Source organism: Strongylocentrotus purpuratus, unplaced genomic scaffold (genome assembly GCF_000002235.5).
Source record: "Strongylocentrotus purpuratus isolate Spur 01 unplaced genomic scaffold, Spur_5.0 spur5_scaffold_6, whole genome shotgun sequence".
NCBI classification, from domain to species: Eukaryota; Metazoa; Echinodermata; class Echinoidea; order Camarodonta; family Strongylocentrotidae; genus Strongylocentrotus; species Strongylocentrotus purpuratus.
This window is the reverse complement of record NW_022145612.1, coordinates 24,035,809-24,054,253: the sequence shown is the minus strand read 5'-3', so window position 1 is coordinate 24,054,253 and position 18,445 is coordinate 24,035,809. Positions and strand designations below refer to the sequence as shown.

General features: G+C 34.6%; 1 protein-coding gene across 3 annotated transcripts; it reads left to right on the top strand.

The window, feature by feature from the left end:
* Positions 1-334: 334 nt before the first annotated feature.
* Positions 335-17,858, top strand: LOC577217 (dynamin-1-like protein). Of its 3 annotated transcripts, none has more exons than XM_030972010.1 (17): positions 335-502; positions 1,444-1,501; positions 3,953-4,042; positions 4,596-4,616; positions 5,447-5,568; positions 5,975-6,061; positions 6,609-6,852; positions 7,414-7,481; positions 7,922-8,026; positions 8,561-8,766; positions 9,346-9,466; positions 9,956-10,192; positions 10,654-10,830; positions 11,362-11,571; positions 12,656-12,716; positions 13,651-13,862; positions 14,125-17,858. In XM_030972010.1, exons 1-17 carry the CDS (start codon positions 401-403, stop codon positions 14,179-14,181), a joined length of 2,178 nt encoding a protein of 725 aa, XP_030827870.1. In that variant the 5' UTR covers positions 335-400; the 3' UTR covers positions 14,182-17,858. The 3 variants fall into 3 exon arrangements, with proteins under 3 accessions (XP_030827870.1, XP_030827871.1, XP_030827872.1); XM_030972012.1 differs by lacking the exon at positions 335-502 and adding an exon at positions 676-700; XM_030972011.1 differs by lacking the exon at positions 4,596-4,616 and having other exon boundaries at positions 336-502.
* The last annotated feature ends 587 nt before the right edge of the window (positions 17,859-18,445 follow it).

The following is an 18,445-nucleotide window of genomic DNA, read 5'->3' as shown; positions in this document are numbered from 1 at the left end:
TGTGACCGCTGCCATTAACAATACACACTAACAATTAATACCGGTGTCAGCTACTATAAAAGCCTGTTCCTAAGCCTAGTAATAATGCTTTATTTTTTTGTTTTTTATATTTTTACTTTCATTTGTCCTTTAATAGAAAATAATTCATCGAATGAATATTTATTTTCATCTGGAATGAAATGTATGATTAATCTTAATTTTATGTTAATATACCTAGAGGGTAAAATAGATTTTTGGACGAATAAAACATCCCGAAACAGCGGTGGTAGCTGATTGACCTGTACAGAGTATATTAGTATGCCACTCTAGCTGAATTGACCTGCAACTGATCATCAACGAACGACGCGAGAAGTATCACAGATCGAGAAAAGAACGGATTCCGGGAAGAAATATATACGTGATGGAAGCACTAATACCCGTTATAAATAGACTTCAAGATGTTTTTAATACTGTTGGAACGGATGTGATCCAGTTACCCCAGATTGTAGTCGTCGGAAATCAGGTAATTTAGACCGACGGATAATGGTGCAAGCCAGCCAAGCCCAAGTAAGCCAGTGTGCTGTGCCTCGGCCTAGCCTGTGCATAGTCATTGGTGTGGGTGGGTTGTGTCCGACTCGTACTCGACTACTCACTTCATGTATTTGCCGCTCCCTGCATTGTACTGACTCTGTTTAAGTGATCGAGCCGACTAGTGTAGAGTGTAGTTACATTTCCTATTTAGTATTTGTATATTTTGTGTAAAAGAATGTCTGAAATATGTTTCTTTCAATTATTATTATGCAGGTACTACCCGACGCCCGGCAGGTCTAGTATTATGGTCAATACTCAATACTCAATATGAATGATGGGGGGTTGTCGATGTGTGTCTGGATGCAGAAAAGAATAAAACCACCACTTTTAACTACAGATTTAATGAAATGGTTGCATCAAAAAGCACTAACCTTCATAAATATTTATCCTGTATAATAATAATATTCCCTCACTTTAAGTCATACAAGATTTAGAATCTAGGAGATTTATCAAATATTGCGTGTAAATTTCAGATTTCTGGACGCACAACTACTTCTGCCATACAAAATATAAGGACTAGTCTGTCCATTTTCTTGAAGCTACTCTGTTCGATGAGATTAGCAATCACACACAAACTGTAGATCTACTTCGTATTAATATGTATGAAAAAAAAACTGTTTTCTTGATGTCAATTTGATACTTGGTATAGGGTCTACTTTACTATACAAAAATAATGATTAGTTTTAAAAGGCACGCACAGGGAATTTGATGAAATATGAATCTGATAATGTGATAACTTGAGCAGGTATTTTCTTAAGAAAACCAAGAAAGCTAGAATTGAAATCTTGGTCAACTTGTATTAGTTGTCTCAGCATTTTTAATTTAAAAGCATGCTCAATGAGTAACCTGAAACTTATTATTATTGATTTACAGAGCAGTGGCAAGAGTTCTGTTCTAGAGGGTCTCGTAGGAAAGGATTTCTTGCCAAGGGGTAAGTATCTACTTAAAAGTTGAAATTCAACCGACAGAAAAGCAGAAAATGAGATAAGTAGACTGAGCAGTGACAGTTTGGGGAACATCCTATAAGTATAATATAAGAGTTAAGATTTTATGAAGTCTTATGACTTTCATTCAATTGATCAAACTTAAATATTCGACTCTGTATTTTCCTTTTTAAGCAACTCTCCCTTTTTTGTACACAATGTTGTAAAAACACTGCAATCATACTGTGCTGTTGGCATATTGTGGGACATTAACCCCATTTTGTACATCCATTCCTCCTTATGAAATTATAAATTATATATGTTTTTCAGAACAAACTTATAGAGATCTACTCTCAAGGGAAGAAATACAGTTGCCAATTTGTGTTTCAAGTATTTATAATTTCAAAACTTTGCAAATTTCTTATTTGTTGTATTAAAAAACAAACTCTCCCCTTAAGAGTTTTCTGCTTTTAACAAACTAACCTGTTCACAAGACTACTTCTCGGGTCCGTTACTCAAAACGGTCATAAAGGTCTAACTTCTTGGACATCCCATTGAAACGTGTGTTATAGAATACACTTGCGTTTCTATAGAATGTTCACAAACTTAGACTTAAAATGGTTTAGAAAACCTGGCTCCAGGATGCTTTCACCAATCCTTAACATTGCGAAAATTGGCAGACTTATCCTCATGTCAGACTATCTGGATACTTTGGTGCTGAGCAAAATTTTACTGGAGGAATGTCCAAAATAAAATGAACACATAATGAAATTGCTTGTACAGTACATGTATTCATTTTTAAAGGTAAAGACCAGTATTGGTAACGCCCCAATTTCAAAAAATGAAATGGAAGCTCTCATTACCAATCATGTGAAAGAATATGTTTTGACTAATACATGATGATAAAAAATTTGCCGGGAAACCGCCTACTAATTCATATATTTGGTAAATTTATCTCTCTCATGGTCGTGTGAGAGAGATAGGGTAGTCCCATATACATCTTTCTGTGTATAGTGCTTGTAACTTTACGAAGAATGGGCCAAATTTCTTATCATTTTGATGATTCCAGAACCTTGCAGATGCTAGATGCTAGATGATCAACCTTTTCTGATCGATTCCACAACGTTTCTTTCACAATGCAATCGCATGACCATTACTGGTCTTTACCTTTAAGCAACCATATCAGATTATATGAATGGATTACTCTGTGTATAGCTCCCTTACACAACCAATCTAAACTTTAGGTTTACACATAATGGATATTTAATCACATTAAGTATATTGCTATGCTATACATGTATGTGAAATCATTTAGCGAGAATTAATGAGAATAAAAATAGAAATGTTAAGTTATAGTCATAGTCTACTCTCTTAATCACTTAATTGCATTGGATTGAAACTAAAATGTGAGCACCAACCAACATGTTAGCTTCATTTCAGGCACAGTGTATTTCAATTCCATTGAGGTATAGGACCCAAATACAGGTACATGTACCAGTATTTCACCATTGACTGGGTATTGGGAATGGAAAAGCAATTTGAGGTGAATCTGTCGTGTGATGTTTAGTCATGACATGTGCACATATTTTGACTGAAATAATGTAACCATTTTAAATTTCAATACCCATGTACATGTAAGTGGTGATAAACCACATACATGTATGATCCAAATTGTATTATTTAGGAATCCGTCTTGGAATCCTCTGGGGTTTTTAAATGCTAACTAAAGTTTGAACTTCGAGGTAAATCTTTCACCAAGGGAGAGAAACTGATTTTCGTATTTACTCTTTAGCCAAAGCTAATTGAAGTATACACTGAAAATTTCTCTCATGAGTGAGTGAAAATTATCAGAATCCTCATATAGTTAATTACCCATTTCCACTGTCCTTTAAAAGGTAGTTTACTTCTTAAATTCTTTGTAATGAAAATGAATGTGATGTCATGAATACATTGGTATTTAATTGACTTATTTACAAAAATATGTGTCAAGTTTTGCTGAATGATTGAGAAGTGCTTTAATAGCTTTTTCTTAATCTTGTACTAGGGCAAGGCCTCTTTATTGAACCATTTTCAAGGAAAGAATGCAATTAGAGAAAACAAACTTTGTTAACTCATCACCAAATATCAGTCATCTGCCAATATTCTTAAGGTTTTCTTTCTCGCTTTTCTAGTTACTCAACCCTTGTTTTATTTTTTGGTGAAGTTTGTATGGTACATAACATTTATTTAGTTTTGCTCAAAATATAACTGAAATACAATATCACGAACATGTAACTTTTTTGCAGAAAATGCATACCATATTACCATGGAATAATGAAGTAAAATAGCATACGTTTTTGTAATTTTTGTAGATACCACTGAATAATCATATGGATTAAATGCTTTCAACCGTTCTTTGAATGAGTCGTTGCTCCATTATCCTTACTAAATCTCTTACTAATGTGTTTTCTCTGAAACAGGAAATGGGATAGTGACTCGACGGCCTCTGGTCCTGCAGATGGTCCATGTTGATCCTGAGGATAAGCGAGGAGCAAGCGGAGAAGGCGAAGGTATGTATAGTAGGATGTGGTCTGAATAAACGCTACCTGTGTAGTGGCTGGGTACATCGCATGCTCTCACGTCAAAATTTATAACAATACTCTTATTCCAATTATTTTATTCATGATATGGCAACAAAATGAACTCCCATGTTCTCATTACAAATTACAAATCATTTGAAATATCAATTTGAAATTTTGAATGTAAATTCTCTCAATTATTTTCAATGACACTCAATCCTTGTAAGAAAGAGTAAGTTTAGTGTGTGTATGTGTAAGTCTCTCTCTCTATAGAGTTTTGAGAATATAACATATGTGTATCATGTATGTGTATTTTTTTAAAGTTTAGTAGTCAAATTTGGTATTTAGAATCAGTATGTGTCATTCATGTACATTCATTGTGATGCGTGTTTCTATTTGGACTAAGCTATGCATTATTTTCATGAGACTCAAGATCAGTAAAAAAAAAATGTTCATGTCAGGGCATGTCCTCAATGAATTGGTGCTTTAGGGTTTTTGTAACTTACACCTGTGTTTATTTCAACCCTGTGTCCTTTGTGGGCAGTGACAGGAAGAGCTAATGAGGGTGAGTGAACAAAGGCAAATGTCGTTGAATGAGGACTTGCACATTGTAGCATGAATGCTTGATTTAAGCCACATGTGTGCAGCAGTAAATGGCACTTAATTTTTGTACTTTTGTCATGTTGATTGCATATATTAAATCCTGATCCACATTCCAATGATCATGCAGTATATTCTTTGCTGGCTCATCAATGTTTTTTTTTCATTAATTTGGATTGATTTTTCATTGATTTAGAAAAAAAGAAGGAACATTGTGTTTTCGTTATATCGATTTTTCATCATTTATATTTTTGATGCAGCTTTGGTATGAGTTTCATTGTTTGAGAGTGTGTAGGAAAATTGATTCAACCAGCAATGTTAAATTTACTCTGTTTTACAGATAACATTAATGATCTAAGCATCTGAAATATTGTGGAAAGTCAGGCTCAAACAGTCTATTACACTCAGAATAAAAGAGAAGGTTATGAGCTACAGTATTCAGAAAATATATTTCCCTCAAGTTGTGTAAAGTATGTTATCAAGAAGTTTTGCTCGGGTGAATTTTGTATGTACGCCATGTGTCTATATTTTAGTGTTAAGTTTACTTATGTTGGATACTACCGCAGTTATTTTCTACCTCTTTGAGTCTCATCCATATTTTTTTTGAAAAATACATCTATTCATTATTGGTATTAATTTCTGTAACATGAAATTGTAAGATAGCCCTAAGAATTCCATGTTTATCAATTTCCTTCCTATTTTTCTTTTGAAATATTACTAGACATAACCAGAATATGAACATGTTTACCACAGTGAAATTACATTTAAGTGATTTTGTTTCACTATATCCTGTAGAAGAGATCACAGCCGATGAATGGGGAAAGTTTCTGCACACCAAGAACAAGGTCTACACTGACTTTGAGGAGATTCGAGAAGAAATTCAAAATGAGACTGATAGAATGGCAGGGACCAACAAGGTAATCATCTTATACTTTTTATACTCCCAGGGAGTGGAGAATGTGCATACATTGTGTGCGGGTAAGCCTGAATCCAATGACCGGGGTAATGTAGAGCGCTTAGACACATTGTTGTACATATCGATGTATTGGGCGCTATATAAAAGCGGAATATTATTATTATTATTCTTTTAAATCATTGAGTTGTTACTTTTGCAATAAAGTCAGGAGATTCTGCATGGTTGAAAACACAACCATAGAAATCGGCATTCATAATACAAATGTGTAAAGAATACATTTTTTCTTTTAAGCAATCATGAGGAATTTTCAAAATACTGTATTTTAAATTGATTGTTTCTTTTAGATTTCAATTTCAACAATTTGAATCTGGAATTGTTATTATTTACCTCACTCTTTCTCTTTACAGGGAATTGTCCATGATGCAATTCACCTTAGAATCTACTCACCCAAGGTTCTTAACTTGACTTTGGTTGATCTGCCAGGACTAACAAAGGTGAGTATAGCTTTATGCATTTATCTAAATCCTTTTAATATTATTGGTTTTCAATTATGACTGATTATACCTTGAAGGTATTGTGGTTGTCATAAACAGAAGATGTGTCTGAAAGTTAGCCCCCCCCCCCCCCCCAACAAACAAAAATAAGAGTTTTGTTGTCCGACTTTTTAGTCACCACTTTCACCATGAAGACTAGGCTTTGAGAATGCCCAAGTTTTCAATGTCACCACAGGTACTGCTAGATTTTTGTAGGGAAGTGTTTCCATTGATTATGAAATTGTTCATGATATGTTGAGTTGATTTAAAAGCTTTGTTGATTTATTCTCCAATGTGTCATAGTGATTTTATATTCATTCTCGTTCTCTGCAACATTGTAATGCTGATGACTACATGTTGTGTGACATTGAAATTCGGATCAGTGAGATGGTTATCAAATACATCGGCAATCCCAATTCCACCATCCTGGCCGTCACGTCTGCCAATACAGACATGGCTACCTCAGAATCTCTCATTACAATTAAACCATGTCTTTTGTTCCTTATAGGTTCCTGTTGGTGACCAACCGGAAGACATTGAAAGTCAGATCAGAGAGATGCTCGTCAAGTACATCGGCAATCCCAATTCCATCATCCTAGCCGTCACGTCTGCCAATACAGACATGGCTACCTCAGAATCTCTCAAGTTAGCCAAGGAGATAGACCCCGACGGCAGGAGGACCTTGGCGGTCATCACCAAGCTTGATCTCATGGATGCTGGCACCGATGCCGTGGATGTACTGTGTGGTAGAGGTAAGAAGGCAGCCATCTAGCTTCTTCCTCCATGCCTACATCATGTCTTGTCATCTGATTTTTCCTGTCTGTTCTACACCCACTCCCCCTTTTTCCTACCCCCTCTCTCTCTCTCTGTCTCTCTCTCTGTCTCTCCCCTCTCTCTCTCTCTCTGTTTCTGTCTCTCTCTCTCTCTGTGTATCTCTCTGTCTCTCCCTGTCTCTCTCTCTCTCTCTCAGTTTGTATCTCTCTCTCTCTCTCTCAATTACCTTCCAAAGTACTTGCACCATGTGCACCTGGTTAGATATCTTGGATATGCAGTTCATCAAACAAAGCAATTTAAGCAGTTTAATATGTGCCCTTTTGGCTGGGCTGGACTACATACATGTTTATGCCTGCTGTACTACCCTTCTATTAGATTTGATTACCTGGTTGTCTCCTTGTATGTGAAAGTGAAAACATAATGATGAATTGATAAACTTATATTAGTCTATAAGACCTTTAGGATAAATGATCTAAGACCATGTACAATGTCTAAGAATCGTCATGTTTGATGGAGAATGCTTTTGTTTCTTTTAACAGTAATTCCAGTCAAACTCGGAATCATTGGAGTAGTCAATAGGAGTCAAATGGACATCAATAACAAAAAGGTGAGTAAAACTTGATTTGAGAAGTCCTATGATTTAGAAATTGGGTGAAATACAAGGTGTATATTATAAGATGGTGCAGATCTGGATGAAAATCTCCTAGGGCAAAAATGTCTTCAATTGTGTACATTGTGTGATTTCATAAACCTAATTGTGCCCAAGACAGCTTCTTTTGTTCTGGCATTTATTACAGCATTATGATAGAAAATGGTTGTTGTACTACTTTTGCACTTGTTTACATTTGTTTGAATTATTCAAAATTCATGTAGGCAATTGAAATCCCATGTTGCCATTTCTTAGTAGGTCATTGAAGATTTGAAATTATCATTAGGATATTTTTATTAAGTGATGCCCATGTTTGTTGTAACTTTCCATAAGTAAGTCTTGGAAAATGTTTTTTTCAACCATGTTTTGAGCATCTTCTCTGATTGTTTGATTAACAGGTCATTGATGATGCTGTGAAGGATGAATCAGCTTTTCTACAGCGGAAGTATCCAGCTCTTGCCAGCAGAAATGGTACTGCTTACCTAGCCAGAACACTCAACAGGGTATGTATCTCAAATATCAGATTTTAATGGACACTAACAAAATTCAGCTAATATGAAATGCTGAGAGAATGTTTGTCATTGCCATGAAGAGAATGTTTGTCATTGCCATGATGTTGTTGACGAGGAGGATACTATAATGACTTCAAATTTTGGCGATATGATTATGATATCTTTGCTGAAAGCGAAATTTGGAAATATTTGAATTCATCAAGCATATGAAGAATTTATTTCCAAACGGAGCTAAATCTACTTTTGAAGAAAAGTGAGTTATTGATTGTTCACTAAAGTACCCCTCTTTCAACAAAAGTATTTACCTTAATTTTGGGAGCAAATATGAAAAAATGCATCTTCTAATATCACTTTTCCATAAATGCCTGTACAAAATGTGGTATACAAATCCATTTTTCTCTGAAGTTACAAAAATGAATTCAGCTCCTTTTTTATTCAAACTCTTCATATTCAGTATCGTATTATCCTTTCATAAATTATTGACACCAAGGATGTTTCTAAATACAAATGCATCTTTCCTTGTAGCTACTGATGCACCATATCAGAGACTGTCTACCAGAGTTGAAGACCAGGGTCAACGTGATGACCTCACAGTTTCAGCAGCTCATGGCTTCGTTTGGTGAACCAGTGGAAGACAAGAGCCAGACCCTGCTACAGATCATCACCAAGTTTGCTTCGGAATACTGCGCAACCATTGAAGGAACCTCAAGGAACATAGAGACATCGGAACTGTAAGTCATTCTCTTTGCTTCTCCCTTTGTATGTAAGTTACGATGATTATATGCTAAAAAACAATACTTCAACCATCTCTTCCATCATATTTTAAAGCAGGACTGCACTAATTGTAGCTATTTGCGCCCTCTATGTAGCCAATAATGCCTATAAAGCGGTACCTGTTGATCCCCCATAGTCCCCTATTTCTTAATTTAATTGAGAGCTGATTTGGTGAGATAACCACCTGCTAAGTGACTAGCAGAGAGGTCTAATCCCTCCTGGTTAAACTAGTGCAGATAGGCTTTAATGATTTCAAATGATTATTTCTTTCTTTTGTTTTGTTTTTAATAATTAAAAAAAAAAAAAAAAAACTTTAACCATTCCATACATACTCCATGAAAACAGTGTAATTTTTGTTTTTTTAGCGTTTAAAATCTTAAGATTTCCTGGTTATATCATGATAATTATTTCTACCATTATCCTAACACTTAAGTTGCAATGTAGAATTTGGTTGAATTTTAGAGTGAGGTAGACAAAATTATAACTAAACTTATAATGGATTTTGTTGTTGTTGTTGTTGTCTTGTCTCTAATTAGATGCGGAGGAGCAAGAATCTGCTACATTTTCCACGAGACATTTGGAAGGACGTTAGACAGTATAGATCCACTCGGAGGACTTAGAACGATAGACATCTTAACTGCCATTCGCAATGCTACGGTAAGTGTATAGAGACATATCATTCCTGTTTGAACTGATGAATCAAATAGTTATGTACTAAATAAAACGGTGTCTCATTTATCTTGCCCTTTCAATTAATATACAGAAGTTGAATTGAGTGAATTCTTTGAAAAAAGGACGACAACAGCTCATAAACATTCACGTTAGCAGTCAAATGACTTGGTTGCTGAGAATAACATATACACTTTACGATATACATAAAAAGGTGACATTATGAATAAAACCTACCTTTATTTCACATTTTTTACAAAAAAACATCATGCAATGGAAAGATTGAGAACACTGCCTTTTAATCTAAATTCAATAAGTGACGGATATGTATATGATAAGTTACCTATCAATTAAATTAAATGCCATAGTGCTAGAGTTATATTGAAGTAAACTGTGTCATGCAGAAACCAGAAACCTCAATGTTGCTGGTTTTTCATATCTGACTATTTCTAATGATTTTGTTCTGAACTTTTACAGGGTCCTAGACCAGCTCTATTTGTTCCTGAAGTATCTTTTGAGCTGCTGTCGAAGAGGCAGATCAGACGACTAGAGGAACCCAGCATGCGTTGCATCGAGCTGGTACATGAAGAGATGCAGCGTATCATAGCACACTGTGGAACGCAAGATCTCTTACGATTCCCAAGGCTCCATGATCGCATTGTAGAAGTTGTAACCACACTGCTCAGGAAGAGACTACCAGCCACAAATGCCATGGTATGAAATAGTTCGTGAAAATGTAGAAAATACTACATACAGGTCTGTGTTTTGGAATGGTCCCAAAATAGATAGTTGTTTTTTAACTTCAATTGTTGTTATGAATTAAGTGATGTTCTAGTATATTGTGCACTACTTTGGCAAACTGTCACCATCATATAATGTTAAAAATATTCTATACAACTTCATGGTAATCTTTCTTTCTCGAGTGTGTGTATTCCTGAGAAGGACTGTTGGTAATCTTTCTTGAGCTTATAGTTCTTAAGAGAACTATAGCGTCGGTAGGAGAGGGGGGGGGGGGGGGGGGCTCTTATAAGCAGTATCTTTAGAATATTTGTTGAAGAAACAAAAATCAATTGTTTACAAACTCTTTGCGAAACAGTGATATAAGGGACAATATGGAAACAATCAGATACATTTTTATTGTTACATCATTTACCCATTTTCTTCTGTGAATGCAGGTTGAAAACATTGTTGGCATAGAGCTGGCGTACATCAACACCAAGCATCCTGACTTTGCTGATGCTAGTCTGGTCAATGTACTTGTAGAGCAGAACGATAGAGAGAACAGCAGGAAATCTACAAGACTTGCAGAATCGGTACCTGAGAATAGAGAGAAGAACGACAAGCAGCCAAAGGTAATTCTTTCCCGCTATCTTTCGCTTTTATGTTATTCTCTTCCTCATTTTCCCTATTCTAATAGGCTCAAGTCACCTTTTTGTAATCTTAAGTACAAGAACAAGTATGCACTGAGTAATTCAGCCATGGTACCCGGTAGTCACTTATATCTCTTTATACAATAATAGGGAAGTTACAGAAATGACACGCTACTTTTGATTTTAACTGAACAAAGAAGATCCATTTTATTCTCTTAACATTTCATCTTCAGTTGCATCTTATACATATTCTGTGTTAAGGATTACTTTAATGACTCACCTGTTGATATATTGGTGAATCAATTAATATTTTTTTTGCAGGATAGTTAAATGATGTACATGCATTTCAAATTTGTGTTTTCCAGATTATCAAATTTATTTATTTCAAGCATAAATCAGGTCAATTTTTTGTATTCATTGTTGGATTGAATAATATCCAAGTTGTCTTTCATCGCTACTTTTGGAACTATATTTAGTGTTGTCGCCAATTTGAGCTATTCTTAATTTGCACAGTTACAGACACCTCAAACCACACCACTCGACGGGGCTCCTCCTAGGTTGGATGGTAAGGAGAGTTCATGGGTTCCTTCATGGGTGAGAGGAAGTGCACCTAACTTGAAGTCTGCCAGCTCAGATAACCTGTCTGCTACCAGTACCCCACCACAGATGAGCAGTCCTAAAGTGGAACGGAAGAGACCAGGCATCAACCTGCTACCTGATGTTGTAAGTAACTTCATCATACTAGTTGGGGCAGGGTGATATGTACCAGAATTCGACCTGATTTATGCTGGAATGCATAATAATAATAATAATAAAAACATTGCTTAAAAAGCACTTACCACCAAAGTCTCTAAGCGCTATAACACAAAAAATAGACTGATAAAAAATTACATATTAAACAAAACAAAACCGTGCAAATAAACCTACAAATTACAATACATATGACATAAACATCAATGTGAACAGGGCAAGTTAATCATCACAAGCAATTTTGAATAAATGTGTCTTAAGACAAATTTTGAATTTGTTAATAGTTTGACAGTTTTTGACATTTAAAGGTAGTTTGTTCCACAGTTCAGCAGAAGTTTTGGAGGCAGTAATGCTACCATATCTGGTTCCATCAGTTTTAGTTGTCTTGTGAAGATGGCTTCAAACGGGAGGGTGTTGTATAAGTTTGACATCTTTCATCATGAAATAGATTCCCATTTAGATATATATGTGACCTTTTCATGAACCAGATCCTTTGTGTATTGATTTTGTAGTGTTGGTATAAGAGGAAATGAAGTTGTACCACATAATCTAGTATTTAGTATTAGTATTTTTGGAGGAAACTGTAATATTACTGTAAAGTTTAGTCTTTAGTGACAGTACTCAATCCTTTGGCAAGAGGCCATTGATACATGTTAGCTGTTGTAGCCATAGCCTTGCTCTACAAACGGATGACTAGCTCTTGGAAATACTTGGCTTGTGGTCCAGCAATCAATACAAGTGGTTAATGTAATTAGTTCAATAATAGAGAAGGACACTTCTTTCCATAGAGTCTGCACTTTGGCATTGGTCATTGGATTTGCTATTCTTTGTGTTCGAGATTTGTAATAACATTCAAGCACATTAATATATGAAGAACAGAAACTTTCACAGCTGAACAGAAGCTACCTTACATTTTTATAGCAATTTTACATTTATCATATTGAATATTTTTGCCAGAGGAAAAAAAAAGTTACTATTGTCATCTGAAATTATATGTATTTTGATGTTTAAGATATGCTTGACATGTTTTCTGTTTGTTTATTTATGTATCCTTCAGCCTGATGTACCAGTTTCTAGGAAACTTTCTTCAAGGGAACAGAGGGATGTGGATGTTATAAGTAAGTGGTAGATGTATAAGCAGTACTCTCTTTTTCTTCTGTAGAAAAAATAAGAAGGCAAGACCATCGTACCTGCATATCCTGGAATAATTAAACAAATATGAATTAATGAAAATGTGGAATATCTCATCTTCTGCATATGATCGTCACATTGCACTTTGTTTTGCTTTTAAGCCACAACAAGTGCAAGAACCATGAGTTGAATTTTCTATGTCTATCCATTAGTCTATATATCCTTGTACATAAATGAGTATGACCATGCAGAGATGAATAGATATTTAGAGGATAAGAACAAGGTCCTTTTTTCTTCTTTGAAACTTGAAGAAAAAGAAGTATCTCAGAAGTAACCAAAACCTCTTTCAGAGATAGGATGGACTTTATTTACCAATAGGTGGTGATTTATGTAAATTTAAAGTTACAAATTAAAATAGCACATGGAATCCTGGAAGTGTAATCGCATGCTACATTGAAAATTACATCCAATAGCTGAGAGATATTGATACAGGAAGTAAAAATGAGTTGGTGTTAATTATTATGTGAAAACAAATAACATTGATATTTGAAATGAACCAAAAACTATGTCAGGGGTCAAATCATATTGATAATGACAATTGGTCTGTGGCCAGAATGTGGATATATAATAAGGAGTCATCATAAATATTTCATCCTGATCTTTCAAGTTCTGACATAAATATTGGTTGAACATAGGAAGATATTAATCTACATTTGCCACTCTCCACCCTGGTGTTAATAGGTACTGGTAGGAAGGAATTCCTTGAATGCTGTGAGCGCCGAAATCGGCTGCCTAGTAGAGCCGGTGTAAAAGTTGGAGTGCCTTGAGCACCATGTATGGTGGATACGTGTGCTATATAAATATCAAATATTATTATTATTATTAATGATTTATCGTCATCTTTCTGATATTTTATTTCAGAGCGACTGATCCAGAGTTACTTCCTGATCGTGCGTAAAAACATCCAGGACAGCGTCCCCAAGTCCATCATGCATTTCTTGGTGAACCACGTACAAGATAACCTTCAGAGTGAGCTGGTTGGACAGCTGTACCGCCAGAAAGAGATTGATACATTGCTCAATGAATCAGAACATATGGCACAGCGAAGGAAAGATGCTCAAGAAATGTTACAAGTAAGTACTTTCCCTCCTGTAAAGTTGATAAGTTAAGCCAACCTATGCCAACTTAGTGTACTCTTTGTATCTCTCGTACTCTCATCAATATTTTGCCAGATAACCTGGCCTCTTTAGGGGTAAGAAACACATCTACACATACTAGTCAATACAGTGTCTAAAAAAGGTTAATTTATTCTCTACATTTATGAGAAGCTGCTGTGTTTCATAGTGAGCGTGTGATACTTATTCTACAACCATCTTTATTCATTTCTCTCCACAGGCTCTTCAGAAGGCAGGTCAAATCATCAGTGAGATCAGAGAAACACACCTGTGGTAGTAGACCTCACCCACAAAGACAACGCAACCACTCATGTAGCCCTATCAATACAAATTATGTAGAAACTGAGAAATGATTATTCAACAAATATGTGAGTTTTCAAATATTCTACTATTATTTATGTTTTCACCGACCTTGATCTCATGCTAACTATATATTCATACCGAGTCAGTACAAAGTATTTCACAAACTTCTGTTACTTCAGAGTGTTTGTTTTTGACATGTCAATCTCAAGTGTGTTATATACATATACTATAGTGAAGATTTTGTCAGGAAAGGTTGATCCTTTGTAAATTTTCATGAGATAAAGGCAGTAGGGTATTAAGAATAACAGTTGGTGTATAGTTCTATCTACTTTATACTAGTTCGGGAACTCATTTATGGTTGCTCTGTCGGTATATTTGATACGTCTGAGCATGTATCACTAATGATATTGGCCATGAGATTTATTATTTGTGAGTGTTGTTAAATGCAGGACACGTGAAATACACTTGGTAATGGCACTTCCCAAGCTTACTCTTCCATGATGCAGAACAACGCTCACACCCCTGTCCCCTGAAAGTGGCGATATGTTTAAACTTAAAACCTCATATCGTTCGGTTTGGGCTGATATGTGATATTATGACAACAGAAACTAATTATTTTGGTCCCATTTTGGGCATTTTGCTAACATTTGAGAAAATTGGGTTTCAGTCACAGTGCATGAGTAATCGCTCTATCTTTAGACATGCAAAAATGAAATGTACAATCTGTTGTAAGACTGTTATTTTGCTAAATTTAGGCAATATGGTGTAGTTGAGTCAACTTAGGGTCATTTATTGGAAACGGGTTGCCACAGTATGAAAGTCATCTTCTAAAGTCATCCAAATAAGTCACTTTATTGTCCCAAACAACAATTTTGAAGATAATTCAAATAGACATTAACCTGCACGGTTGGTATTTCAAAACATTGTTTTTATGTAACTTGAATCTGAAAGTCATGCCAGTGAATCATAGCAGCATTTTGTTGACTACAAATGAATTTCTCCAATGTGGACTACAAAGTTTTATATAATATTTATTTTATACTTCAGAAATGCATATGTGGTCAAGTAGAGACTGCAGTAATGCAGTTGCTTGCCATGCCCTGTTAGTGTATATGGTTTGGCTATATTAAAAAAGGTTTTTCTTTATCCTTATCATTTTGTGATATTTTTTGCAGTTTCAAATGATGAAAGAAGATTATCTATATCATATAATTCTTTTCCATCATACAACTACACTCTCATAGTGAATATCCTGTTGCTCTCTATAAACTCCCGTTGTATTTCTTATACATTTATTTTAATTGTAATTGTTGAAATACTAAGTACTTCATATGATAGTACTGCTGTGTAATAATCCAATTAACAGAAATATATATTATTTTATATGTCCATGTGTTTATGCATGGTGTAATGGTTCTTTACCTATTTGTTTTTGTTTTTCCTTATTCCAAATTTTGCTATGCAATTCCCTTTAGTTCAATTCTAAATCGTATAACTAATGTTTGATTCTCTTATTTATTTGTTAGCGGTCCCTTCTGTATACTTCTTGTGTTATATGATCTAAGAAGTATTGGAAATGAGTACCTTAGATAGATGCATGACTACTAGATATGTAGTGCCCAGTCATGTACCCCGTTAACCCACTAAGGCAAGCAGACATATACAACAAACATTTGCTGTGCATATCAAATGGCATATAACATTATCTAACTTAATATTTTCTATAACTCACCTTTTGCAAATACATGTATACATTCAAGAGTTTATTTTGTATTTTTGTTGCAAGTATTTCATTCATTACACAAAGTAAATTGAATGCCGCATTAGAGATTGATACTACATTATGACATCTCTATTTGATTGCCAGTAAAATTAATAATGTAAACGATAACTCTGTAATTGTGGGATGATCTAATTTTTAAGTTAATTTATTAATCTGATATTTGTGCATTGTGCTTGTATGCTATATTGTATCATGCACTCAAGTGCAATGGTAGTGATAATGTTAAAGTTGGGTATAGATTTTGAAGGTGTATAATAGTGATATATATTACAACGATGTGTATGTTACTTGAAGGGGCCATGATGGTGTAAATATGAGAATTGAAATATTCATTCATAATATGATACTTTGACTAGGTAAACACATTTTTGTTTCATATAGAGCATGTATAATATCATAGGTATAAATACATGTACCGGTAGATGCAAAGTGCTTAACTGGATTTTTTTTGTTATTGTCTCTTCTTTTTCTTTCTTTTTTGTTGTCAAATATGTAAAGTTTTGAATGTTTATTTTGTGTTTTGTTTTTCATTATCGACTGTTGCCAATTAGCATTGATAATTAAATGTTTCATTTCAGAGGACATTTAAGTACATGCCCCCCCCCCCCCCCACAGAAAAAAAAATGATGTCAAAATGCTCTTTCATGAGCTTTAGTTGTTTTGTGCAATTACTTTATGGGGAATACAAAAAAGGTTGTCTCTTTGGGAGGGGGGGGGGTGTAATGGATTTTTTTTTTGTAGATTGTGTCTTTCAGTGGCTTGCAGGATTTTATTTTAGAATTTGTTCATCAAATAAATATTAAACCTTATTTGATGTGTAAGCATGAAATTAGTAGAGTGTTGAATGAATTATTCTTTTCAGATAACAGTGGTAAATTAAAAAAAAAAGTGTCTGTCAAAATAACAAGCCGTCATATAAAGTGGCAGGCACACATTCGGTCTTAACCTCGAATACGAAGGCAATTAAGGGACTGAGAAAACTATATTGACAGGTGCAATATATATTTTTAAATTGTTACCTGTAGTTTTATCATTCTCTGTAATGAATAAAAGTTACATTAATTTTTCTTCTTCAAAGCTCTGCATTTCTTGAAGTTTCTAAATTAACCTTCCCATTTTAATAGTTTTCCTCACCGATACATTATTAAATAAAGTCAAAACCTGTCCAGGTGCTCTTTTTTATATACCAATTGTAAATAAAAGACTGAAATTGCCCACTGTATGTGTGCTGGGGAAAATATCAATTGCCCCCCTCACTAATTTTTATTTTGAGGGATCTAGATGTATTGCACCTTCTCTTCAGCAAGAATTATCCTCATTCTCTATGGCACTTACTATTTACAATTTACCTTTAGTTTTCAAATTTTTGAGGAGCAGTAGATGATCCATCCCTCTCAATTTTAGGATAAATCTATTGACATTTCAATCTGATGAGTAGAATACATTTCAAGTATCTGTAACTACTGTTGCAACGGATATGTGGGTTTTGTTTTATATTTCCGTGGCTATGCCATGATTGCTTGTAATGCTGAGTAATCTTTCAATTATTGGTTAGGGTTAATTTAATTGTTATTATTTTTTTAATTATACATGTATGTTTGTGATGGTAACCTATGTAAAAGGCTGCATTGTCACAGATGCTTCCATTAAATGTTAATATGGGTTTTTTCTGGGACAGTGGCACTGGCTCATGCAGATGATATATGAATATGTAGTGAAAACAAAATAATTGCAGTATTTTAATAACATGACTGAAGACATTTATTGTAAAAATGTATGAGCATTACTGCAAACACAAGCTGTTTTGAAATGTGGACGTGAAAAAAAATGATATATTCGAAATATATGAAACTTGACTTGCAACCATATTTGAAATTGTTGTTGATTGTGTTTAATTTGTTATTTGTCATTGTGGTGATCACATGTGTAACATAATTATGTTCAGCATTTGTGATTTTTGAGTAAAGTACAATATCAATGTAGATAAATAGAAAAGAGCAACAAAAACAAAATACAGGTGCCAAGTCCATGCCTGTTTTGAAAAATGTCGGACAAGCCCAAAATGGTTGAAAATTATCAATCTTTCCCAAATGTTGCAAGGGGGTATCATTATTCTAAAGCATGAACCGCTTATGAACGCAATTGCCATGCTTTGTTCATAATATTCCTGTCTGGGGATGTAGAACACTGAATTACAAAGAAAATCAAACAAATCATCAACATAATGAAGACAAAATGTGTGTTTATATTTGTTTTACGATTCCTCATCGTTTGCAATTGAATTTTCCCTCTGTTAAAAGTTTCAAATTCCAGCTGAAGAGAAAGATAAATTAAATCCATTTTCTCTATTTCTACCGACCAATAAGGCAAAAGAAAACATGAAGAATATACTAAGGGTGGTAGCCGTCTTGTAATGCAAAACTACCTAAGTATCAATCTTAAAAGAAAGCTCGCC

Coding starts and splice junctions, on each gene's coding strand:
- LOC577217 (XM_030972010.1), top strand. CDS start 401: ATGGAAGCACTAATACCCGTTATAAATAGACTTCAAGATGTTTTTAAT. Junction 4,617..5,446: donor GACAGGAAGAGCTAATGAGG/GTGAGTGAACAA, acceptor TATATCCTGTAG/AAGAGATCACAGCCGATGAA. Junction 7,482..7,921: donor TGGACATCAATAACAAAAAG/GTGAGTAAAACT, acceptor TTTGATTAACAG/GTCATTGATGATGCTGTGAA.